This window comes from Arachis hypogaea, chromosome 16 (assembly GCF_003086295.3).
Source record: "Arachis hypogaea cultivar Tifrunner chromosome 16, arahy.Tifrunner.gnm2.J5K5, whole genome shotgun sequence".
In the NCBI taxonomy this organism is placed as follows: Eukaryota; Viridiplantae; Streptophyta; class Magnoliopsida; order Fabales; family Fabaceae; genus Arachis; species Arachis hypogaea.
In genome coordinates, this window is record NC_092051.1 from 150674908 (window position 1) to 150694579 (window position 19672).

The following is a 19672-nucleotide window of genomic DNA, read 5'->3' on the forward strand; positions in this document are numbered from 1 at the left end:
ATTTTGGGGGGACCATGGCCACCTTAGGTCCCCCGTGGATCCGCCACTGTCTACCACGCTAACAACCTACAGTAATGAAGACAAGATGTACTTAATTGGAAGTCACAAATTTAACCTTGTTGTACAAGCTTATTAGTGGCCAAAGTTAGAGGTGTTCCAAAATTCACTGGTATCTAAATTATTTCTTTATCAATAATAGACTTATCATTGTAATTATTTTTTAGTGAGAGTACATAAAAAGTACATAGTATATAAGGTGTAATAACTCAATAAATATTTTTTTAAGGAAATTATTCATTCTCTTTAACAATGAAAAAAACTCCTATTATTGATAAAAAAATAATTACAATAATAAACTTATTATTGATAAAAAAATAATCTAGGTAACACTCACCGTGATCCATACTAAAGACTTTTCCTTAGTTGTTAAGCTGTTAGCAATTCACACTATAAGTACAAAGTACTTGCATTCAAATCCATGAAACTCACTAATTCTCATTTTCAATCTCAGAAATACATAATTACACTTTCTCTCAACTCTCAAATTCTCTTTTCTATTCGCATTTCTCATCTCACCCTCATCACCTAAAATGAGAATTTGAGAGTTGAGAGAAAGTGTATTTATGTATTTCTGAGATTGAAAATAAGAATTAGTGAGTTTCACATGGATTTGAATGCAAGTACTTTGTACGTATAGTGTGAATTGCTAACAGCTTAACAACTAAGGAAAAGTCTTTAGTATGGATCACGGTGAGTGTTACTTAAATTATTTCTTTATCAATAATAGGAGAAAAATAAATTCTTCGAAAAGAATGAATAATTTTCTTAAAAAATATTTTTGAGTTATTACACTTTATATATTATGTACTCTTTATGTACTCTCACTAAAAAATAATTACAATGATAAGCTTATTATTGATAAAGAAATAATCTAAGTAACAGTCTTCTCCCGAACAGCTGCTGCTGGTGCGTGATGCTTAGTCTCTTTTCGGGTGTTAACTTCACGATCCCAGGAATACCGCCGCTAGGAGTAGTGGTGGCTTGGCCACAATTGAGGGAACATGACATAACAGAACAGAATACGAGCATCTGCTCTTTCTTCACGGAGGCCCCATCTTCGGCGCCGCTACCTATGGTCAGATGGGCCGCCTCCTCTGTCCAGCCTTGTGTGTTTGAAATAGATTATGTGGCTCGCTCTTTAGATGTTGAATCAAACTCTTATGTCAATCAAGCTCAAGAATAATATCAGCCCTTTAAAATAATTTCAACCTACAAAAAAAATTAAAGAAGGGTTGACCCTATAAGCCAAGCCTTTATTTTGGTACGTGAGACCCTCGGACGGACCTTGAGGGGGCGAATAGTGGCATTGGTCTCCCAAAATTAAAAAAAAAACTATATTTTTATGTGAGATATGTGCGTAAAAAATAAAAAAATATTATGTAATTTAGTAGTTTTATCTGTATTATTTTTTATTATGTGATGAATTTATGTTTTAATTGTTTAATTCACTAATATTTTTCAGTTAACTAATTTAATATCATATCCTCAAGTCTTTATACTTTTCAAATTAGCTTTTATATAATAATCTCTATATTTATTTTAAAAAATCATTTGTTTTTCTATATTAACATATTTAACATTTATATTATTATATTAATAATGACGTATGTAGTTATATTTTGATAATCACATTATGTACTTTAGATATTCTTTTCTTGTAAAAAAATACTCATTTTTCTTCTAAATTTACATTGTTAAAAGAAATTTTTTTATAAAGATATCTTATATCTTGTATTCTATAAGGGTACTGTGTCTTTCAAATAATTTATAATTTATAATTTATTTTGAAATTTTTTGAAAGAATTAATTTTAATTTATATGATAATTTTTAACTAATCACGCTATAAATTATTGGTATTTTATATTTTTATAATGTATTATTGATATTGTTATATTTCTTTTATGTAACCATCATATTAAAAATAAAATTGTAAAAAAGAATTATATATATATATATATATATATATATTAATAAATCTTTTGAAAAATTAACTCTAATAACTATATGTTAATTATTTTCATGGAATGAAAAAAAAATTATCTAAAATTCGGCCCCTTTATATTAAAATTTTTGAATCCCTCTAAGACCCTGACTCCCTGACGACTTCGTGAACATGAAGGCTGAAGCCGATTCCCAGTGCGCTTGTTTCTGCTTCAGAGAGAGTGTGCTTTTGCTCCAGAGCCTCAAAGGTGACTTTCTTCTTCTTCTCTCCCTCTCTTAGAGTTTCTGCCTTTCTAGTTTGTTTATTTCTGCTTGATTTTAAAATGGAATTTTTCAAATTAGTAGGTGGTTGTTGATGATGTTGAAATTTAATAATCCTATATATATTTTTCAGCTTTTGATTTATGTAATTTGCAATGCAGGGGACCAATGTGATTCTGATTTGATGTAAATGTGAATCTATGTTTTTGTTCCTTTATTTCTCAAACCAATGCATAAATAATCAAAGCTCTTACATTGTATATGTTGATTTATAAATTTTTTAGTTCCGTGGGTCTTCATTGTTCTAGAATGCGTGAACCATAAGCATAGCTGATTTTATATGAACTTGATTAGGTAGGTGAAGCATAGTTGATCAAGTTAATGGTATATACTGAAGGCTAATAAAGTATCTTTTGTGGCACTAGCTTTCTGTATAACCTCTACAAAGTTTTTGCATGCATAACTCAAAAATAAGGCATAGATTTAATAGAACTATGCTTGCTCAAAATGTATCATGTTCGGTTAAAGATGAATTAATAGAACTATACTTTATGTAAAGTATGAACTCAAAGTGCAATTCATATAATTATTAATGTATTTTAATACGTAATGGAATTGCATACTCAGTTGGTGCCAACTTTCACACCTCACATTAATAGATGGATGATGCTCGTGTTTAGCTTCCTAAAACTTTTTTAGTTCCTCTCTTTTTTCTCTTTTAATCCTAAAAATAGTCTTTGTGATATAAAATACATAAAATTACTATTCTAATAAATCTTTTATTTCTTAGTTGTATATGTTGAATTTAGGGGCATGCAAAAAAATCCATAAAATCAATTTTAAATAAAAAATCCAAACAGTTCTAAATCCGAATCCGAACCCAGATTAAGATCCAAATTTGAAAAAAAAAACCCTAACTCTGATCCGGTGAATCAGTTCACACTTAGTCACGCACAAATCCATTCCTCTTCTCCTTCGGGCCGTATGGGTCACAGCTTCACAGGATTAGTACCACTCATTTCTCCTTCTTCTTACTTCCGCTATTCCTCCTTGTTTGAGTCTTGTTGAATTCTTGATTTCCCTCTCATTCTTAATACTTCTAACGTGAGTTTCTTTCCTATTCCATTTTTTTTTTCTTTAACCTTTGTTTGAATGTGTTTCTTATACTCTAAATTTTTTTAACAAGAGAGAGAAGCATAGTTTTGAACTTGTTCAAATCTGAAAATTTGACTAAGACGGGATTGGTTTACTGATAACTATAGTTGATCTTAAAGTTTTACCATTTTAAAATATTGTCTAATGTCTAATTGGGATAAGATCCAAATTGTTGTGTTTTTTATAATATAATTTTGTTAGTGTAAAAGTTTAAATAATAGTAGCACTAATATGATAAAACCCTTATTAGACCCTCAAGTAGCAAGCATATATAAAAAATTTAACACCCTTCACTCAGTTATCCAATTCCTTTTTGCTTTTAAAACCGATTGCCAATTAGATTAAGCTATGTTAAAACTACTCACAATTCACTCTATATAAATGCATCTGTGTGTTTGTGATTCAATTTTGAAGTATATGGACAGAAATTACGTTTTAGTTTGTTTAACTTTTATGTTCGATAAAATGCTCCAATGAAAAAATACAAACATACTTATTTTTAAGTTCATCAGAGTTGGGAGAATTGATATGTATAGACTATAGATAAGTATTTTATGTTGCTCTTATTTCACTCTATATATTCATGGATCTGTGTGTTTGTAAATTCAATTTTGAAGTATATAAACAGAGATTACATTTTGGTTTGATTTATTAGTTTGTAAACTATTTGATAAAATGCTCCAATAGAAAAATGTAAAGATACTGATTCATAGAGGTCCCAATATTAACTTTGTTAGTTTCATGTGTAAATTAATTTTGTTTTTAACTGACCTTAGCTTGTGTTTTAGGATTAAAAAGTTAAAGTTCTTACTTCTTAATTGATGTATGTAATTGTCATAATAATTTTCTGCGTTAACAGATGTGTTCCTGAGTTAAATAATTTTCTTTATTGTTGTTAACACTAAATGACTATTAATTGTTGTTTTTTTGAGTTAGTTATGTTTCATTATTGTTAATTTTTATACTTAACTTTATACTATTGGTCATATTCTAAAATAATTTCTTTGTTGGGAGAAACCAAAAGCAGCACATACTTCAAAATGAAAAGTCGAAATATATCTGTTAAGTACGTTTCAAAGTCTTCCCAAACACCACGGTGGGTGAGTCCGCTTCATCCTTTTCCACCTACGTGGGGTGCCCGATCAGGCGATCACACAAATGGTACCGCGTTGCTGAACGAGGTTAAGAATAATAACGCTACAATAATAATGAGCGTCCGTTGCTTGCTGATGCCATTTTGGTTCGGAAAACTAAAGTACAATGGCATCAGCAAGCAACGTTATTCTTAGTCTCATTCAGCAACACAGGTACCATAAGCTGTTCAGACACCCCACGTAGGTGGGAAATGATCAAACATAACCACCATGGTATTTGGAAAGACTTTGAAACATATACGACGCCTTAACAAATATATTTCGACTTTTCATTCTAAAGTATGTACTGCTTTCGGTTTCGCCCAGCAAAAAAAAATTATTTCAGAATAAGATTAATCGTACAAAAGTTAAGTATAAAATTTAACAATAAAACATAACTCAACGAAAACAACAATTAATAGTTACTGTCAACAACAATCAAAGAATCAAAAAAATTAATTAACTCAAAAACACATCTATTAACTTAAGAAAATTATTATGACAACTACATACATCAACTAAAAAATAAGAACTTTAACTCTTTGGCCCCCAAAATACAAGCTAAGATCAGCTAAAAATAAAATTTGCACATTAAACTAACAAAGTTAACACTAGGTCTCTATGAATCAGGATCTTTGCAAACATGAAAGTTAACAAACTAATAAATCAAACCAAAATGTAATCCATGTCCGTATACTTTAAAATTGAATCACAAACACATATCCATGAATATATAGAGTGAAATGTAAAATAAGTACAACATAAAATACTTATCTAGTCTAAACACATGTCAATTTTTCCAACTTATGAATCAATATATTTGCATTTTTTTCATTAAAGCATTTTATCAAACAATTTACAGAACATAAAAATTAACAAACTAATAAATCAAACCAAAATGTAATCTTTGTTCATATACTTCAAAATTTAGCGTGAAATGTGGGCAGTTTTAGCAAGACTTAATACGAGTAGTTTTAGTGTCATAGCTTAATCCTAGTGCTAAGGGCAACCCGTTTTAAAATGAAGGGTGTTAAGTGCTTGTTTGGGCGCTATTATTTTAATAAAAAAAGATCTTTTTTAATGAAAAAATATCTTTTTTATTTTTAGCATGTTTGGCAAATTTCTAGTAGTAAAAGTAAAAGCTGTAATTTACATTTTTTTTAAAAGATCTTTTTCTCTTAAAAAAAAAGATATTTTTCATGTAATAAATAAAAAAAAATACTTTTATATTGTTATACCCGAACATAAACATAATTGAAAGATAAAAAAATCTTTAGCATGAGATACCCAAACATAAAATTGCTTTTACTTTTTCATAAAATCTTTTAAGAAAAAATCTTTTCTTAGAAACTCACCCAAACAGACTCTAAATCTTTATATATATATATATATATATATATATATTATATATATATATATATATATATATATATATATATATATATGCTTGCCACTTGAGGGCCTAACTAGAATTTTATCATATTAGTGCTACTGTCATTTGAACTTCTACACTAACAAAATCAGATTATAGAAAACACAATTTGAATCTCATCCCAAATACACATTAGATAAAAGATTTCAAATTTTAAAATAGTACAACTTTAAGATCAACTTTAGTTATAACTAAACCAAACCCACTCAAGTCTTAGTCAAATTTACAGATTTGGATAAGTTCAAAGTTCAAAAATATGCTTCTTTGTTCAAAAAATAGAGAGCATAAGAAGCACAGTCAAACAAAGATTTAAAAAAAAAAAGAAAAAAACTCACATTAAAATTAAAAGGATTAAGAACTTCAGGAAATCAAGAAGTTTAGCACGGAGAAAGTAAGAAGGAGGAGAAATAGGTGGTACTAACCCTGAAAGAAGCCCCTAAGTGTGAAGTGGGGGCGAGGCCACTACTCGCCCCCTCTAGGTCCAAAATAAAGGCTTGGCTTATAGGGCCAGCCTTTTTTAATTTTTTTTGCTCGGGAGTGACGGCCTCAAAGTTCCCCCTATCAGAATCACTCCCTTCTTCATCTTTAAGCATTTGAGGCATGCAAAATCCAGGAAACTGAAAACTTGAGTTGCTGCACAACCAAATACAACTTTTTAAGTAAAAATTTTCTACAAGTATGAAAGAATATAGGACGATCTTTCTATCACAACAAATTCAAACCTTCCATATTAGTCAACAAGCATACCCTCCATTTCTCTAACAGGTAACATACGTCGTGAATAAACACCTGCTGAACTATGATAGGTGTCCAGTTCCCGGATATGACAACGAATAATGGATTGTGGAAGGATTCTTCTCTCCAACCACAGCCTTAAAACCTAAGCAATTGCAAGGAAAGGTTATAGAGAATAATGATTCAAAGGAAAGATATATGAAAAAGCTAAAAAGCACAAATATTTTAAGTAAACTGGAATATCAACTTGCATTAAGACACTGCCTGCGATTTTCTTGAGTAGTATGTCCAAGAGGAGCAGCAGCAGACAATAAGCGTGAGAGGACAGCTTGCATAGCAGATGAAAATGCACCACCATCACCTGAGAGAAACCAATTCTATTTTTCAAAATGAATGTATAAACAAACACATATTTACATCTTCCCTTTCTGTAAGCAAGATTCAAGACTCACAAGTCATAAACAATCACCTTTCAAACCAAGAGAACTTTGAGCAATGGAGTCAACAAGAAAAAATAGGTCCACACCTTCCGATGCAGGCTTGACTCAGTTTCCAGACTTGGTACAAGAATTTCCATCACCTAGAATACACCCCAACCAGACCCAACCCCATAAAAGTACAGATATATCAAGAAACTAAATGAGAAGCACTAAGTACGAAAATTTTGTTTAGGAAATAACATGTATGTAACTAGATGATGTTAATTCTCATTCATAGTCCAGATGTTTTACATGAATGAATAATTGTGCACTTCTACACTATATTAACAAAAAACAAATTAAATCAATAAGCTTTCTGAAGTTGCAATTGCAATACCATTCGACCAAATCTATACATTATACATATTATATGATACACCCATTTATTCCTACTTCCAACAATACCATCAAAAGCAATGTGGCTAATCTTGGTATTTTTATTGAACAATGTAAGTATAAAGAGAATAAAATAACTTCCAGTAACAAATAACTTTCAGCAACAAATACATAAGTGCAGTGATGCAGAGACAAAATTGGAACAGAAAGAACAAGGGGAACTCACCAAATAAGGTTGCGCGAAAGAAGCTGACGGCGAAGGAGAAGCTGATGGCAAGGGAGAGGCTGACTGCAAGGCTCAAAGCAAGAAGACGAGAAGACCAGCCCATGGGGATCTGTTGCCTCTGCTACCGGCGTCGAAGAGCGCAGGGAAGGGAGAGATCGAAACCAGGTGCTAGACCGAGACCATGAGAAGCAAGAAGACGATGACTACCACCACCCGATGGACCAGATGCGGTTCCGTCTGCTTCTGCCGCCGTCGAAGCGAGCGCAGGGAAAGGAGAACTTGAGCTGACGAGAGCTTGACAGACCAGAAACGAGAGGTGAGAGACCGGAGATGAGATGAGCTGCCTAGAGTTTGGGCTCGTGGGAGATAGTGACGAGACACTGAGAAAGAGAGTCGAGAGAGGAAATAGCTTTGGGGACTGGCGGTGATCTTCAGCAACTAGGGCTTCAGATAGGGAAAGGGGGAAAAAGGAAGGGGAAGGATTGGAACGACGCGGTTCATTATATATTAAAAAAATCATGACCCGGCCCAGGTCAAATAAATTGGTTGGGTCGTCAGTTTTGATGAAAATGGGCCAGGTCAACTAGGATCTCAGCATATTTGATGCATGACCGATCCAAATGGGTGGTTCGGTTAGTCATCTGGCTGGCTAATCAAATTTTTGGTTGAACCAATTAGATCGAGTCGAATTTGATAATTTAATAACACCCAAACAAATACAACCTTATATAATAAGCTTTGGCTTCTGATTTAGCCTCCGCATAGAGGATCATCTCATCACTATCTCCTTTGATGAGGGTGTAGGGTGGACCCCTTTTTCCCTTCTCCACGGAAATGATGTGATATGATCCATGGAACCAATATTATGGAATATGCCACTCTTATGGCGAACATTAGCGACATGAAAATGATCAAAAGGGTAGAAATTAAAGCACGTTTTGTTCCTAGAAGAATTAGGTGAAGATTAGTCAAGTGTTAGCTAGGTTGTTAATTATAGGAGAATGGATATTCTTTTTTTTTTTTGTAAAGTATAATTTTATATTATTTAATATTTTTATGTTTTTTTTTTATCACACTTGAATAATATAAAATAAAATATCACACTTCATAAAATAATTGAAAAAATTTATTTCCGTTATCTATTTATTCTTTAAATAGGGGGCGATAAATGGTAAGTTTTAATTATGTAGAAGCTATGGTTACACTTGACATGGATTATTAACAGTATTATTGTAACGAAACTAATAATTGGTACGAGATTAATAATTTTTAATAGCAAGGTCTATATTATAATGATATCAGATTAGTAAAGAAAGCTGAAAATCACATGAAAGAACATATAGATAGATATTATAATGTCTTGTATACCAAACCAATTAAGAGTTCACATGTAGTAAGATGCTTTTAAATCACCTTTTTTTTTTATCTGTGATAGTTTTCATGTAGAAAAATGGGTAGAAAACACTCAAATTCACTATAAGGAGGAATTACAAAGATAATCATAAGTAGGAAAATCTTTACATAGAAAATTATAGGTTGATAAATGCTTTTAGCATTTAGCTAAAGACAAGTCTTAGAAAACAATTTGTTAATAAGATAACAATAAAATCTTGTGTAAGTTTTTGATATATTCAATACATTAAAAGTATAAAAAAGATGCTTTTAATAATACTTTATTTATGTTGTTTTAACAAGATAACAGTTAATAACAATTAACAAAAAAAAAACTTAATCTTAACATGCATTATAAATATATGGAAATCAATGTATAATTAATCGAACATTTGAGTCAAAAATTTTATAAATATGATTAGATAACTAATAACAGCTGCATGGTCAACAAATCTACCATTTGTACCAAGCCTCATATCCAATTAATGTATCTAAATACCAACAAAAAGTGACAGAATCACAGAAAACCGACTCCAAACATATTAAAAGTAGCCGGTCCAATCTTATATTCTTATTTCCTGCACATCTATATAAATCTATGACACAGTATTTTTCTTTTCTTGCTGATATAGCCAATTAGCCCGTGCATATTCTTGGCTCTGCTGAGTGCTGATTAAACAATTTCTAACATATAAACTGTATATAGAGAAAAGTGAATGAAGAAAAAGGCTTTAAATTTCTCATTATAATTTATTTCCTTTTTTTATGCAACAACTTGAAAGCTAAAAACTGCAGTCTGCAGAGGATCAAAGAGCAAGGTTTTGCCAAATGATCATAAGATGAGATTAAAAAACCTAATGAAAATCTCATAACTAGGTAAGAGAAAATGAAAAAAAGCTCATAATCTTTCAACAACTATGCAACGAAACTCAACTCAACTCAACTGCGATCATTTGCACCTTGATTCCCTGCAAACAGGGGATCTCTTCTTTTGGGGAAACCCGGAGGCTCCATCGTCGTCGCCCTATATTTCAGCTCGGACGCCCCCCGGAAATCCGGATCAACGGAAGCCGGCCTAGGATTATGATCCGCAGAACCAAGTCTATAGGAGCTTGTAGCTCCTCCAGGGTACCTCGAAGGAGATCCATACCTTCTTGATGGACCTCTGAGAGGTCCACCTCTAAGATCCATAACTTCAGCACTTCTCGAAGACGAGTCTACGAAAGACCTGTCTCCAGAACCGGATGCCAAAGGAGCACCGGTTGGGGCTGATGTGGAGCTAAAAGGATCATCCGGTCCCCAAGATGTAAGCGCCTCCTTTTTCTTGGCGAAAAAATGCCAAGCCGCAAATAGGAAGAGTAAGAAGAACAATACCGGGCTAGTCCATAGCATGGTGTTGAATTCCCCTTTGAAGATGGGAAGATTAGAGTGATATATTCCGATGTAGCCACCCCCCAGACCAACAACAACAAGCTTCTCGCGGTCACTAGCTATCAAGGGTATCCCATTTGTTTCTGAATCCAAACTTGCCGATGGATAATTCAAGAACGATGACCTTAGCTCGTCCAGGCTAGAGGAGAAAACAAGTCGAGGCAGGCCAATTCGCACATAATGTGGAGATGAAACATTAAACACAAAAGCCTTTTCCGGGTTAACAACTAGCAAATAGCCCTTAATTGCTTGCAAAGCCACAGGCTCTTCCATGTCCATCTTCTTCTTGTACCTAACCCTGCACTTAAAGTTCATTACATCTCCCAGCAACAAGATATAGATCAGATCCCCCTCCGAGGTAAAGCCGTACGCTTTGGAACGCTCAGTGGCATCAAAAACATAATTTCGAGCAACCGACTGGTTTAGCCCTTCACACTCAGATTCTTTGATTTTCATTCCCCTCAAATCCAATGACCCTGCACCAGTCTCTGTCAAAAACATCAGCCGTTGCTTCAAGAATACTAGTGGCCTACTACTTGGAACAACCGAACCGTGAAATGTACCGTCTTCCTTAAAAACCTTGATCTTCCCATTGGCATCAGTTGAAAGAATGTACTTCATCCTCCCAACATAATGAACCTCCAAGATGGACACTGGTGACCCTTCCCCTTCACTCCCGGGCGACACAAACCTAGTACCAACATTCTCCATGAAAAGAGAACTCCAATCTTCGCCACCCGATCCCTCCCAAACCCGATGCATCGAGATTCCCCCGTTTTCATGACCAGTCACCAGGAAACTCTCATTCTTGTAAGCAGATGTATATGAAACCATCGCCGTGACAGGCGAATCCAACCAGCTCCCAAGCTCAACCAAAACATCCCCAGTCCTCAAGAACACATACAGTTTCCCATTTTTGTCACCAACTGCCACATACTTACTCAAACCCTCATGATCTCTAAAGGGCAAAACATTTATACAAGTTGCATCAGAATCTAACTTCACAGCAGAAGAAAATTGGAACCTCTCTGACCAAAAAGGAGTGTACTTTGTCACAGACATTCCCTTAGTTTTCTTTCCATCCCTAAATTTACCCTCAAATTCTTCTCCATCTTCAACCCCTTCTCTTGATGTTCTTCTATCAACAAAATCAACACTATTCCTATAATTGGATTTACCCTTTTCCTGAATCCCTGATCTATCACTATCAACAACCTCAGGTAACTTAGATTCTAACTTTGAAACAATTTCACTAAGATTTCTCACAAGCTCCTCAAGCTTACTAAACAAAACCTCTTGATTCACATGATTTGGTTGCTGGGGTTGTTCAGAAACAGCTTCAGAGCACGATGATGAATCGTGATGAGGTTGTAATGAACATGATGATAATGATTCAGGGTCTATTGGGTTACTAAAAACATGAACATAACAGAAAAACAAGAGCAAAAAGAACATAAAAAACTTGCCTTTTTGTGAACACGCCATCAAAGAGGGAAGAAAAAAACTTGGGGAATGAAAAAAAAAAAAGCTCCTTTTGTTTAATATCAATATCAGTGTTGTGCCATAGCTGAAGTTTGTTGTTGTTTTTGGATCTGGGAAGAGAGGATTAAGATTTAAGGAGGAAATCTAAGGAAAAAGGTGATGATTTTCGAACAGTGGATATTATTTTGAGGTTTTGACTTGAAGTTGAATTGAATTAGGGCAAAGAAATGGATAGAGAAAAATAAATGAATAATAAATAAATAAAATAAAATAAAATAAAAGCGAAGTAGCGAAGTATATCACTGACACTGAATTCAGTATTTCAGTTTAGGAAATGGCGAAGGCTTTGTGGGACCCGGTATTCATTGAGAAAAATATATTCCATTCTCTTCTTATTTATCGGTTTTTATGAAAAAATAAATTATCGTAAATATTTATTATTTATGAGCATTAATTGAAAAAATAATTTTTTAAATAATATAAAATAATACAATATAGTTTAGCATAATGTAATTTAAAAAATAAATATGCATAAATAATTCATTTTAAAAAATACAACATAAATTAAAATGTAAATACATTTGTTTAGTTAAACAGTCTTAACAAGATGAGTAATAAAAAATAAAAATATATTAAAAATAAATATATCCAAAAATATAATTTTATTTTATTAAAAAATCATACATAAAATATCACTGTGAATAATAATAATAATAATAATAATAATAATAATAATAATAATAATAAATCCCGTGCTAAAGTATTATGGTTTGGCGCTATAGAATTATTTTCATCCAACTTATATTCTATTAATAGTTGCTTAAAATCTCAGATTAACAAATAAATAGAAAAAAAAAACTGGCATAGAGAAATCAAAACAAAACTAAATGAAAGATTAGCACATGTTATAATTATTGGAAGCCAACCCGAAAAACATCCCAAGAGGTTAACCATAAGCTTTGTGTGGATATGGTTCGTTTGGTTTTTCTCATATAGACATTAGACTCGTCCCTCTTGCTTTTGGTTTTTCTATAACGTTTGGAGTTTTTTCCTCAAAATAATTTTTTATTTTGGAATCAATTATAAGAGAAGTGAAAGTTTATTTAATTATTTTTAGAAAAATAATTAACCTTTTTTTTCTACAATATTTCTTAATTTAACAGACCTATAACTAAATGATTAACAATAATATCTACTATTTTTTTCTGTCTTATCTAGACCCATTTGACCTATTTTTTTCAGCTTTGGATTTGGGCCTCAACTATTGGTAGACCCAATTATCGATTTGGACCAACTTAGCATTTAGATAAATACAATGGCACAATAGAATTTTAGTTTACCGGCTTTGAAAAATAAAAAAATAAAAAAAATAAACCAAGTTGGGTTGGTGGTTAGCTCACTAGTCCGTTTAAGCAAGTGTCGGGAGTTCGAATCCCGCCTTATGCATGCAGCAACCCATTGGCCAGCGGTAAACCCTTAAATAGAGCTCAGTACTGCGGCGAATTAGTCCTTGGCCTGCCGGCATATTAGTTCGCTTAAATAAGTATCGGAGATTCTAATTCTATCTTGTGGATGTAGCAACCTACTAGCCAGCAACAAAATCTTAAATGAAGTTCAGTACCACAACAAATTAATTATTGGCTTGTCGGATTGAAGAATACTATGAGAAACAAAAAAAAAGTTAATATTTAAAAACTGTTAGATAATTTAATAAATTTGATCAACTTCACATGAAGATAATTACATGCACTTAAGTTTTCAAAAAAAAATAACATAGAAAAAAATAATGTTTCCTTTTTTGTTATATTGTAAGATACGTCCAAAAATCAAAGGAAAAGAAAATATTTTGACATAATTTTTAAGTAACGACAAGAGACTTATTATTCAGTCAGAATAATAATGCCCCTAAAAGAATGGAATTTGAATTAAATATTTAAATAGGATTGAATATTGACTTGATTTCTTCCTCAAATTATCTTGTTGAATCCAACTATTTTTTAATCATTAACATTTGCAAACGCTCCCCGTTGATGGCGATAGATGCAGATTCAAAGTCATAAGCATATTTAATTATTTATGATTGAATATTTTTCTCAATTAAACCCGCCATAGGAAAGTTCAAAGTCATAAGCAGAGTTTTCATTGAATTTATTTATTGTTAATTAAACCCACCATAGGAAAGCTGAAAGTCAAGGTAAGCAACTCTTTCTGGTTTGGTATTAACTTGCATCTACCAAGTTCAATGTATTCCTCCATATTGGGATATTTAGCTAACTCCATGCCTACTTTTGATATTTTGCAACTTGCATATCCAGATTAAAAAAAGCTCTTATGTTAACATCTCCAAATATTTAATGAAAGTTATAAAACCTCTCTCATTTTCTAGATTACGTTGACTTAATTGTAAGAACACCTTTTAAGAGAAACTAGTATTCTTTATGATTACAAGTCTTGTTAGGTGTTCAATAATTCAATTAACCATTATGCATCTAACACTCACAAAATTGTAAAAAATATCAGTGAAAAAGGATTTGGATCCTCTAAAATTTAAATTTCACTTTAGAGAGTAAAGTATGATCTCTCACCATTAATTTCATAGGTGGGACAAAAAATAAATATGAAAGAGAAACTATTCAAGGGTAGAAAATCACACTTTACCCTCTAAAGTGAAATTCAAACTTTAGAGAATCCGAATCTAGTGAAAAAACATCATGCAGGGTCCGAAAAAAAAAATTGTAACCTAACAATTACATATAAAATTGTAAAATGGACGAAATTTGTATATGTTCTTTTGTCAATATTTGTACACAATTTGTGATGTGTAGGTAGAAATTATATTATTATTATGAAAGAAGGTTAAATTTACCAAAAAGTGGGAGTTATACTATGACAATGATAAAAGCTTAATATATAATAATACAATGGCTAATGACTCTTCATAATTCATTATGAAACTTTGGCACTTGAAACAAGTCTTTATCATGTATTCATGTTAATTCAAGGCCTAACGTTTCTTTGGTGCAAAATTAGCTTATCATCTATCTAGTGATAATTAAGAAAAGCTAAGAAAAAGAAAAGAAAGAATGCAAAATAAACACAAGTTAAATTAGCGAAAAAGAAATATAGAATATAAAAAATAAAAAGACATTAGTTCAAAAAGAACAAACTGTATGTGGAACAATTAATGGAGAGTAACAAGATGATCAAATTGATTTCAAGTATACAAGATTCAAATGTAAAATGTGGACTGTGATGTGTGAGACATCAGTCAAAACTTGATAGTAAAACCCATCAAGCAATTGGGACAAGATACCAGAAAAAGTAAACTACATTTCGAAATTCCATGTCGTCTCGGCGCTGAGTTTCGGAACTTTCAATTCCTCCGCCAAGTTGAGGGATGCTACAATCTGAAATGACAGAAGAAGAAGAAAAAGCAAGTGACTAAATGTTTCAAGCAGAAACCTCAAACCTTCATTGTTGAGTCTAATAGAACAACACACATAGCATCTCTATAAGTTTGTGGTAGAATACAGAAACAGATCACACTCATAACATAAAATCATAAACACAAGTCTATAATACAAAATAGAAAATCATACTGTGTAAGTAAGAAAAACATGAATGAACATGTTTCATTTTCACACCATGCATGAAAGCATTTTCTTTTGCAAATAGAATTCCATTCACAAGATGAAGAGCAACTTCTTCATTCAAAGTTGTATATATTCCACACAGATAGATTGTAAATACTATGGTAAATGCTCGGTAAACTTCAGATTCATCTATTTGGGAAATCTGCTGCTATGAAGAATAAATATCATCGCAGTTCTGATAAATTCATGCATGGTCTAAATCTTTTAACAAAACCATCAATCTTCTAAGCATTTCACCTTGATGTCATGAAAATCTAAGAAAACTTGGAAGTAACTAGGGAAAATTGAACATGACAATAATCCAGAAACTTCATTGTTGAACAAATTTAAGCTTAAGCAGTGAAATAACATATTGATACAAACATCCTAAGTTGCAAAATCTACCATCATATATAAATTCAACCAATGAAAAAGTTGGATAACTTATTCATATCTATAAACCCCTTCTAGACAAGCCAAAGATCATAATTCTCACCAATAAGGGAGAAAAAAAATATCACAAGAAATGAAAGATTAACATGCCTATGTTTAGTAACCGTTCAAATATCATCTTAAAGCAAAGATTTAAAATTCATAATCACCTTGAAGCAGCCAGTTTGCTTGGAATTCCGGGACCACTCCAACCCCAACATCCTGCTCGAAGTCTGATATGTTGCACGAAAAGAGTCATCCGCATAAACCCTCCTAGAAACAGCAAAGTCCCACGAATTCTTTGCTACGTCGTAAACAGGCTCGAACGTGGTCAACCCATTATGAACATAGGTGTACTTTAACTTGCAGTTTCCCGAATCAAGGGCATAGTTAGCAGAAACCTTGTTAGCAGCATCAAACACCAAAGTTCCATCCAAAATGGTCCTGTTATCACCCCTGCTATGAATATAAGTCAAATTCAATGGCTTCTCCGCAACCCTTACAGTGTTCATAAAATGAAACCTGAAGTCCTGCACAGCCAAACATAGCACCCAAAAAAAAGTCAACATAAGACAGAGAGCATATTTTGGTGTTCATTATTTTCTCTCCTTCATCTCAGGATAATTTGATCATGACTCATCTTCAAAGTTCAACAAGACTATTACAGAGTCAAAATTTGTGCTAAAACATGATGTGTCAACATTATAACCTGTTTCTAAAGTGTAAACTCAATTAAGAAATAATTTTTTTTTGTTTAAATTAGTTGATTTTGACTTCAAACAGATTATAATCCAAACCTTCTCAAATAACACAACCACAATCTTTCTCTAAACATAACTATAAGCTATAATAATTCGAAGTCAAAATTATAAAATTTCTACAAATATATGAAAAATTATTCCTCTAGCAAAGGGAAAAAAAAAACACACACACACACACCAAAATTACTTGATTTTGACTTCAAAAATAGCTTAAAATCCAAAACTTCTTCAACAACCAAAAATATCATTTTTTTCCCCAAAAGCATAACTATGAGCTATAATTCAAAGTAAGAAAAAAAAAATCTAATTGAGGTAACGCGTTTGCGTTGCGTTGAAGAGAGTGTGTTATTGAAAAGAAAAGTGGAACCTTTTTGGGGACATTGTAATCGACGATGAAGGAACCGGGTTTCTCAACAGCGAGGGCCAAACCAGTGAGGCTGGGACCGTTGACGAAGGTGGCGTCGGTGACGGAGGCGCGGAGCTTGACATCGCCGGCGTTGACGGCAACTGTTGCGGCGGCGCCGCCGTTACGGTCGATGTCGTACTTGCCCTTTAAAGCCGCCTTCATCATCGTGAACAACGGAAGCAAGTGAAGAAACGAACGAGGAATAGAGGGAGTAAGAATAGAGGATGTTGTTATTTCTTTCGTTTTATTTTCCTATTTATTTTCTTTTCAAATTTGAGAATCAGTGAGTCACACTTACCTTTTGTCCTCTCTTATATGCAAAGATAGAAAAATGGACTACATTTTAATGAGCTATTTTCGGCCGGGTCGGCCCATCAAATATAATTGGAAATAGGTTTAGTTTTGGGGGCGAATTAGGAATTGGGGTGTTTATGGATCAGATTCAGTTCGCATATTCGTAATATTTATCAAAATTTGACCTAAAAATTACGATATAATTTCGATCTTATCTACACATTTATATGATTGGATTGTGAATTTTATATAGGTATCTGCATATCCGCAAAAATAAACAAATAAATAAGTAAATATTTTTCTTATGTTTTATTTCAACTATTAATTATAATATATATTGTATTATTTTAATTTTATTATTTAAAAAAAATACGTTTAATATTATTTTAAGAGTAAACATATTTAAAAGAGTAGAAAAAATAATTTTATTAATATTTTTTAATAAAAATAAAATTTTTAAAATATTTTTATATTTTGCGGATCGGATCTAAACTTAAAAACTGTGGATATCGGATTCAATCCAATGATTTTAGTGCGGATCGAATCGAGATTTTAATTATATATGATCCAATCCGCATTCATCCATAATTAGAAATTTGGAATAACTGAAAGCTCTTCTTAAGGTAGCTTTTGTTTCGGGGTTAAAGATTCAAACTAAAATGGTAGTATTTGTGTTTGGAGATTAAAGATTAAAACTAAAATTTCAGTCTCAACACGAAAACTTTTAATCCCTTTGGTAACATTTGTTTTGAAATACTGGGACAGAGACTATAAGACTAGGACTCAGTATTATGTTTGTTGGCCTAAAGACTGGTATTAAAATTTCAGAACCTCCAAAAAGTGAAAATACAATAAACTGAAATTTTTGGGGATAGAAATTTAAACTTTAATAATATTTTATACCTAAAGTAACCCCATTTTAATTAATTAATTTCAATTTTATCCTTTATACAAATTAAATTAGAGTTTCATTCTTATTTTATTCTATGTCTCTTATTTTACACTAAACACAATATTAAAACTTATTTCAGTCTCTGTCAGTCTCTGTCTCTTCTCCAAACACTACCTTTAATACTTTCAAAAGTGGAGACACAAAATTTTTTTTGGAATATGGACTTAAATTTTAATAACTTTTTTCCTCAACTATTCTCATTCAAAATTTTATATTCTAAGTTTATCCTTCACAATTCTTCCGCTATCAGCTACCAGTACTTTCACAGCTCTGACTTCTCAACTCCAATTACACTCCTTTTCTCATTCTACCACCAGACACCATTATCAAATTTCACTACCACCATCAACAATAATATCAAAAATAACAACAATCTTATAAATATATGTCAAAAAATAAATTTAATAATTCCATATAACACAAGAAGATTTTAAAATCAGAATAGGAAATAGAAAAATAGTGGGAGGTACTGAATGACAAAAAGCTCATCAAATATTTTGATTTAGAACTCAAACAGAGTCGACATAAAAGTAGAATTAAGGTTCTGTAGTGAGTGCAACAAAAAATAGATAGAACAAACAGTGAATCATCAGCAACAGATAATAGAATTAGAACAAATGACAGATCATCGGTGAGCACAACGCAAAATTGGAATAGAAGACAGATCATTAGTGAGCACACCGTCGAAATTGGAATGAACATGATAGTGGTGGATAAGAGGAGGGGGAAGGATTAGGATTTTATTTTGAACTTTTTTAATGAGTAAGAGTATTTTAGTAGTTTTACACTTTCACTTAGTTAAGGTTCTATTTTTATTTTAAACCAAACAAGATATTGAGAGTTTGAGACATAACTCAATTTTATATATTTATACTAAATACAATACAAACACATAATATAATTTCTGTTTTTCAATTTATGTTTCGTAGTCTCAATCTCCCTTCTAAATACTATCTAAGAAAGACAATATTGTTTAGGGTTTGTATATCTATAACTTGAACGATAAATGAAGTGAGACAAAATGTTTAAAATTGTGTTTGATTTGTGTTTTAATTTTTAGTATTTTTTATTTTTTAAAATTTTATAAAAAAATAAAAACAAAAGGTAGAAAGAATTTTTTTTATTGTTTTC

The 19672-nt window shown here is 32.0% G+C and overlaps 3 protein-coding genes across 16 annotated transcripts; all 3 read right to left on the minus strand.

The window, feature by feature from the left end:
* Positions 1–1988: 1988 nt before the first annotated feature.
* LOC140179741 (protein HUA2-LIKE 3-like) lies at positions 1989–8236 on the minus strand. 14 transcript variants are annotated; one of them, XR_011873590.1, is made up of 6 exons: positions 7760–8236; positions 7188–7298; positions 6970–7079; positions 6731–6863; positions 6406–6616; positions 1989–2310 (listed from the first exon to the last, which is right to left on the minus strand). XR_011873590.1 is itself a non-coding variant. In XM_072219472.1 (4 exons), the coding sequence occupies exons 1-4, from the start codon at positions 7860–7862 to the stop codon at positions 6501–6503; spliced, it is 462 nt and encodes a 153-aa protein (XP_072075573.1). In that variant the 5' UTR covers positions 7863–8236; the 3' UTR covers positions 6095–6500. The 14 variants fall into 14 exon arrangements, 2 of the variants coding, with proteins under 2 accessions (XP_072075573.1, XP_072075574.1); XR_011873586.1 differs by having other exon boundaries at positions 6706–6863; XR_011873589.1 differs by lacking the exon at positions 1989–2310 and adding an exon at positions 3078–3380.
* A 1632-nt stretch (positions 8237–9868) lies between these two features.
* On the minus strand, positions 9869–12404 carry LOC140179742 (uncharacterized membrane protein At1g75140-like). Its single transcript, XM_072219474.1, has one exon. It carries the CDS (start codon positions 12065–12067, stop codon positions 10091–10093), a length of 1977 nt encoding a protein of 658 aa, XP_072075575.1. The 5' UTR covers positions 12068–12404; the 3' UTR covers positions 9869–10090.
* A 2766-nt stretch (positions 12405–15170) lies between these two features.
* On the minus strand, positions 15171–17648 carry LOC140180428 (outer envelope pore protein 24, chloroplastic-like). The gene is made up of 3 exons (XM_072221551.1): positions 17257–17648; positions 16299–16658; positions 15171–15471 (listed from the first exon to the last, which is right to left on the minus strand). Exons 1-3 carry the CDS (start codon positions 17458–17460, stop codon positions 15391–15393), a joined length of 645 nt encoding a protein of 214 aa, XP_072077652.1. The 5' UTR covers positions 17461–17648; the 3' UTR covers positions 15171–15390.
* Positions 17649–19672: the final 2024 nt, after the last annotated feature.

What these genes read in the sequence shown, in the direction of transcription:
- LOC140179741 (XM_072219472.1), bottom strand. Translation starts at nt 7,862, where the DNA reads ATGGGCTGGTCTTCTCGTCTTCTTGCTTTGAGCCTTGCAGTCAGCCTC. An exon ending in ATCGCAGGCAGTGTCTTAAT is followed by an intron (nt 6,864 to 6,969) that starts GCAAGTTGATAT and finishes GCAATTGCTTAG; the next exon opens with GTTTTAAGGCTGTGGTTGGA. An exon ending in ACCTGTTAGAGAAATGGAGG is followed by an intron (nt 6,617 to 6,730) that starts GTATGCTTGTTG and finishes TTGGTTGTGCAG; the next exon opens with CAACTCAAGTTTTCAGTTTC.
- LOC140179742 (XM_072219474.1), bottom strand. Translation starts at nt 12,067, where the DNA reads ATGGCGTGTTCACAAAAAGGCAAGTTTTTTATGTTCTTTTTGCTCTTG.
- LOC140180428 (XM_072221551.1), bottom strand. Translation starts at nt 17,460, where the DNA reads ATGATGAAGGCGGCTTTAAAGGGCAAGTACGACATCGACCGTAACGGC. An exon ending in ATTACAATGTCCCCAAAAAG is followed by an intron (nt 16,659 to 17,256) that starts GTTCCACTTTTC and finishes TTGGCTGTGCAG; the next exon opens with GACTTCAGGTTTCATTTTAT. An exon ending in AGCAAACTGGCTGCTTCAAG is followed by an intron (nt 15,472 to 16,298) that starts GTGATTATGAAT and finishes CTGTCATTTCAG; the next exon opens with ATTGTAGCATCCCTCAACTT.